General features: G+C 52.2%; 1 protein-coding gene across 1 annotated transcript; it reads left to right on the forward strand.

The window, feature by feature from the left end:
- The first annotated feature begins 2073 nt into the window (after nucleotides 1–2073).
- Nucleotides 2074–4705, forward strand: LOC148378169 (janus kinase and microtubule-interacting protein 3-like). The gene is made up of 10 exons (XM_088367989.1): nucleotides 2074–2399; nucleotides 2624–2686; nucleotides 2773–2871; nucleotides 2961–3194; nucleotides 3315–3380; nucleotides 3442–3510; nucleotides 3587–3664; nucleotides 3721–3954; nucleotides 4034–4159; nucleotides 4529–4705. The coding sequence occupies exons 1-9, from the start codon at nucleotides 2331–2333 to the stop codon at nucleotides 4148–4150; spliced, it is 1029 nt and encodes a 342-aa protein (XP_088224115.1). The 5' UTR covers nucleotides 2074–2330; the 3' UTR covers nucleotides 4151–4159; nucleotides 4529–4705.
- The last annotated feature ends 837 nt before the right edge of the window (nucleotides 4706–5542 follow it).

Consider the following 5542-nt stretch of genomic DNA (forward strand, 5'->3'; position numbering starts at 1 on the left):
AGTTCGTTGCTGGAGGAAGGTAGCACAAAAACAGTTTTGAACTTTGAACGAGTGCTTGTGTGTGTGTGTTGCGGGGCGTTTTCAGTCTCAGGAGGATCGGGACACGCGACGGTTTCATCTGAAAATCGCTGAGCTCAGCGCAGTCATCAGGAAACTGGAGGATCGAAACGCCCTGCTTTCTGAAGAGCGCAATGAACTGGTAATTTATTGACGGCACGCTTGAAGGTTTGCGCTACGTTTGATGCGCGCCATCCAGCGAGGCACCCATTGCGCTTGCTTATTAGTTGAGCGGCGCAGCGAGTCGGTTGCCTGGTAGATGTCTTTTATTGGGAGCCAAAGCCACGATTCCGTTCAAACCGATGCAAAAGGAATGGATACGTTCTGGCCCGCGTGTTGTGCGTCTTTCACATCCCGCACTTCATGCTTGCAGCTAAAGCGACTGAGAGAAACAGAAAGCCAGTTTCTGCCACTCCTGTACAAAAACAAACGCCTGAGCAGGAAGAATGAAGAACTCTCGCTGGTGCTGTGTCGCCTTGAAAACAAAGTGCGCTTTGTCACCCAGGAGAACGAGGAGATGGCAAGCTTGGTAAGTCGACGCGGACAACGGCGGCGTGCCAACAGAGTCCACTGCATTTGTGTTCCACAGAGAAGGCCTAGTTCGCTCAATGACCTGGACCGCGGTTGCGGCCAGCAGGACGGTGAAATGGAGTTCCTTCAAGTTGTGGAGCAGCGGCACATCATCGACGACTTGTCCAAGGTCTTCAGGCAGGCGACTCGGTGCACGTACGGCAGCGCCGCGCTCGCTCGCTGTCGCCAGGAAACCTTTTCCGTCCAAAGCTTGGCCGGCGGCCGCCATCCAAAAAATTGGCCCCTTAAATTCCGACCTTTCAAGCAGGAGCATTGTGCGCACGCGTTTGAACACGCTTTAGACTTGTTTTGCCGTTTTCAGCAGCTCAAAGCTCCCGTTTTGTCAGCGCCTTTGCCACTCGCTGTGCGCTGAAAACGACGGACTTGCCCGGCTGCTCAGCCCGTCAACCATGAGCCGCGAGCGCGACGTCATTGTCCGTAGGCAGCTAGTGGCAAAATGCACCCTGTTAGAGTTGCGCTCGCTCCAACTTATTTTGCAAGAACCACACGGGAGACAAGTAAGTTCTTTTGGACACCTGCAGGTGGAGAGTCCATCCGTTGTACGAATGAAGTCTGACTCTCGGCTCCTGCACGAGCATTTTAATTAAGAGAAACAGGGTGGGTGTAAGAGTGGATTGAATAGAGGAAGCCCTTGACCTCTAGTCAAAACATAGCAAGGGGTGTTTTACGACTTTGTGTAGGAAGGGATAAGCGATAGGGATAAATAAGGGATAAATAATATTATTTATTACAGGTCGCAGTCAAAGTCAAAGCAACACAATGATACGATAAAGATAATCTGGAAAACCCTGACACACCCTGTAGTTGTCACTTTTGGAAAAGACGAGCGTCCCTCCAATCATCGCCGGTGACGTGTTTTTCAGGCTCTGGAGACAGGAGCTCATGTCAGAAATGTCATTGTGAGTCGCGTTTGTTTCTGCGCCGGAGCCGTTCGTTCCCTTTGCATCCAAAGAATCTCAAAGGCGGATTATTTGTGTCGACAGGAGAGAGATTTGCTGCTACGATACCGACGTCGAGAATCTCTGAGGAGGAACAAAGCGTGAGGTCCTGCAAGGTGAGTCTGTTTGTTTGCGGCTGCTTGGTGTTGCGCAAGATGAAATGGCCTTTTTCTCGCTATCGTTCCTCTCGTCGATTCATCGTGAGGTGTCGCTTCAGTTTGTTCAGAGAGATGTTTGCTTCCGCGCCCGCAGGTCATCGAAACATTTTACGGCTACGACGAAGACGTGTTGGTGGACTCGGACGGATCGTCCTTGTCTTTTCACACCGACAGAACCCCCGACACGGAACCCGAAGAGGTAGCCCGCCATTTCTGCCAGCGTATTGACACCAAACATTCCTCTTCAGCCTGGAATCGGACTCGTCTTTGCGTCGCGGGTGCTTTGTCGCCGGTCTGACTGATTCTGGTACTAGTGCTGTGTTGCATTGGTGTGTGCATGAAGAGGCGGAGCTTCGCTACCGCCAGCTGACGCAAGAATATCAAGCGCTGCAACGAGCCTACGCTCTGCTAGCCCAGACCAGCGAAAGGGGACTACGACGCCGAGAAGGAGATCAAGGTGGCGCCCCTTCCCGCAACCCCCGGCCGGGTCGCAGCCTCCCCGTTCTCACCCAGCCTCGGGTGTTCTCTGGTCTGAAAGGAGGAGGAGGAGCCTCCCTCCTCCTCCTTTCAGACCAGAGAAAAGCTGATGGTAGAAATGGGTCACTATCAAAGCAGAGTAGCAGATCTGGAGTCAGCGCTGAAGCAACAAGGACAGGTAAGCTCATCAATGAGCACACCTTTTTCTCAGACAAAATAGCTACATTCTTCAGTCACTCATCCGTCTGGCATTACTGGACCAACCCCCCCCCCCCCCCCCCCCCCCCGAACGTGGCTGGGAAAATGCGGAGAAAAGCAAATGTCATTTTCCAGTCAACCAAAGAATTTGTGGATGAAAATGACACAACATTCCAAAGCTGTCCACGCGTTTGTCTCTTCTAGAATGTCAAGTGGGTGGAGGAGAAGCAGCTGCTGCGTCAGAGCAATCAGCAGTTGGCCGAAAAGGTGACGGAAAGAAAGGCGCTGGGCGGAGTCGCTTGGCGTCACACCTGTCGGGAAGCCCCGCAGATGAGGTCTGACTGTCTTTTCAGGTCAGGCGGATGGAGGCGGAAGAAGCGCGTCTGAAAGAGCCCATCCAGGATATCCGAGACCAAAACGAACTGCTTGAGTTCCGCATCCTGGAGCTGGAGGTGGGAAGACTCGCACAAGCGTGTTGAGGCCAGAGATGTGACGGACGGACGGACGGACGGACGGACGGATGCATGCCTCTGCCTTTCAGGAGAGGGAGTGGCGCTCCCCCGTCTTGAAGTTTCTGCAAGTCCGTTTCCCAGACGGCCTCAGCCCTTTGCAGATCTACTGCGAGGCCGAGGGCGTGAGCGTACGTAAGGCGTCCCTCGCAACCCTAACCTTAACCCGAGGTCCCAGAACACCTTACATTGCTCCTTGCGCCTTTCCCCCGGACATCGTCATCAGTGATCTGATGAAGAAGCTGGACATCCTGGGCTATAACGCCGTAAGTGTATGTCGAACTCCTTATGTTCGCACTCCACGAGACTCGGCGGCTCAAATGTGACTTTTGGAAGGCTTTGCGCTGAAAGAAGCTTGTTGACGCTGTGCCTTTGGGCTCTTGCAGAATCTCACCAACGAGGAGCAGGTGGTCGTGATTCACGCCAGGACCCTTCTCACCCTAGCCGAGAAGGTAACGCGCACGTCCACGCACGCTCTCGCATTCTGCTTATGTGACAGCAGCCTTTCCTCAGTGGTTAGAATACATCAAAGTGACCAAGTCAGCACTTCAACAGAAGATGTTGGACATTGAAAGTGAGAAGGTAGACAGACACGCGACATCAGCCAAGGGGAACTCCGGCAATGTGCCCCAACAATTCTGACCTTGAGCTGTGCTAGGATATGTTCTGCAAGCAGAAGGGCTACCTGGATGAAGAGTTGGACTTCAGGAAGTGTTCCATGGACCAGGCTCATAAGGTAAGCCGCCCTCAAATCTCCCGCCGGACCACTGATGGACGAGGATTGCGGCCCAGAGGATCCTGGAGCTGGAGGCCATGTTGTACGAGGCGCTACCGCAGCGGGACTGCCCCGCCACGGACGGCGAAAAAGCCAGCCACGCTGGCGTGAATGACGTGCTGACGGCGGATCAGAGAGAAGAGCTTAGGAGCGCCGTGGACCAATGGAAGCGAGCCCTGACGTGCGAGTTGAGGGAGCGCGACGCTTGCATCCTCCAAGAGAGAATGGATCTGCTGCACAGCGCGCAACAGGTAAGGGCCCAAAGCCAGCCCGGCACTTACTTGCACGCTTACTGGCTTTTGAATGCCACTTTCCATTTGTCCGTCCTAGAGGAACAAAGAGCTGAAAGAATTCATCGAAGCTCAGAAGAGACAAATCAAACAATTGGAGGAGAAGTTTCTGTTTCTCTTTCTATTCTTCTCCTTGGCCTTCATTCTGTGGCCCTAACACCAGCTGGTGAGTGAGCTCCAGCGGCACCGCACTCGACACCTCCGATACACTGCCAGCCGGTCTCAGACGTTGGCAGACGCTCCGATGCCAACGTATACCCCCCGCCACGGTGACAGAGGCACCGCGTCACACCGGCGCTCATCCAATCAGAAGGCAGGAAAAGCAAATTCACATGCAGGGCACTTTTGAACCAGAAGAGAGCGCCACAAAAAACGGTTGTTGCCCCAAACGCGCACTAAAAAGGGTCAGAATAACAAGAGTCCCACTGGCCAGCCGGGGCCACCCGTCCAGCTGTTTCTTCAGGGGGGAAAAAAATTGGAGTCACCGGTGAGTACATTTTGCATTTAGCTCTGCTTTTCTGCTTCTGTCTTCAAGTGTGTGGCATCCTGCGATCAAAGAGTCAGCCAACCCCAAAGCGGTTGACCTCAACGTCCCACCACCATGCCTACCAGAGCAGGTGACGTGATGCTTTGGACATCCTTCCGTCTCAGATGCCCAAAAGTACTCTTTGCCACATCTGCGGCAATACGGTGTCTTTTCAAAGGTGCAAATAAATCCAGCGTGGGCGGAACACGCACGTCTTCGGTTTTTCCCGCTTTGTTTGTGTGACAGCTGTTGTGAAAATTTTATACAAATAAAGTTGTATAGTACAGGTTTGGCCAAGCCGCAACTCCCGAACCGCATGCGGCTCTTTTATGTTCATATCAACATTTGTGTGTGTGTGTGTGTGTGTGTGTGGGGGGGGGGGGGGGGGGTTGTGCGTGTTGGCTTCACTTGAGTTCAATTTGGTATTTTGGTCAAAAGCGCATGTGGTGAAATTCCACAAAGTAGGATGGGCAAACACATTTCTTTAAACTATGAGTGTCAATTGGGCTCTCGAAATGGCAGGGAAAAGATGCACAGCAAAACGAAAATACGTAGATGAACACAGGACGTTTTAATCAGAGTGGGAAAGTTTCTATTTTTTGTTGAACGTGATGGCAAACCATTCTGCCTGATATGTCAGACCTCAGCGCATTTCAAAGATTCAAATCTTCAGCGCCATGCACTTCAGCTCACTCCATGCTAACATTGATCAGGCGTCGAACCCGCATCATCATGCTTAAGAGGTGGCCATGCTAACCAGTGCGCCATTATGTCAACGCATAATAACTAAGTCTACTGGTCAAAACAGCGGTTACTATATGACGTCGCTACGTCGTGGTCACGTGACGCAGACAAGACGTCAATGGACGTGGGCAGGGTTAACTTGTTTAAAAGGGAGTAGGCAGAAGAAATATTTAATTTATTTAAATCTATTTTGAGTGCACACCATTATGCCAATGCATAACAACTGTAAATCTACTAAACAAAACAGCGGTTGCTATATGACATCTGCCACGTCGTGGT

The sequence above is a fragment of the Syngnathus floridae genome, unplaced genomic scaffold (genome assembly GCF_059516105.1).
Source record: "Syngnathus floridae isolate MCC-2025c unplaced genomic scaffold, RoL_Sflo_1.0 HiC_scaffold_60, whole genome shotgun sequence".
Classification (NCBI taxonomy): Eukaryota; Metazoa; Chordata; class Actinopteri; order Syngnathiformes; family Syngnathidae; genus Syngnathus; species Syngnathus floridae.

What these genes read in the sequence shown, in the direction of transcription:
- LOC148378169 (XM_088367989.1), top strand. Translation starts at nt 2,331, where the DNA reads ATGGTAGAAATGGGTCACTATCAAAGCAGAGTAGCAGATCTGGAGTCA. An exon ending in ATCAGCAGTTGGCCGAAAAG is followed by an intron (nt 2,687 to 2,772) that starts GTGACGGAAAGA and finishes CTGTCTTTTCAG; the next exon opens with GTCAGGCGGATGGAGGCGGA. An exon ending in TGCTGCACAGCGCGCAACAG is followed by an intron (nt 3,955 to 4,033) that starts GTAAGGGCCCAA and finishes TGTCCGTCCTAG; the next exon opens with AGGAACAAAGAGCTGAAAGA.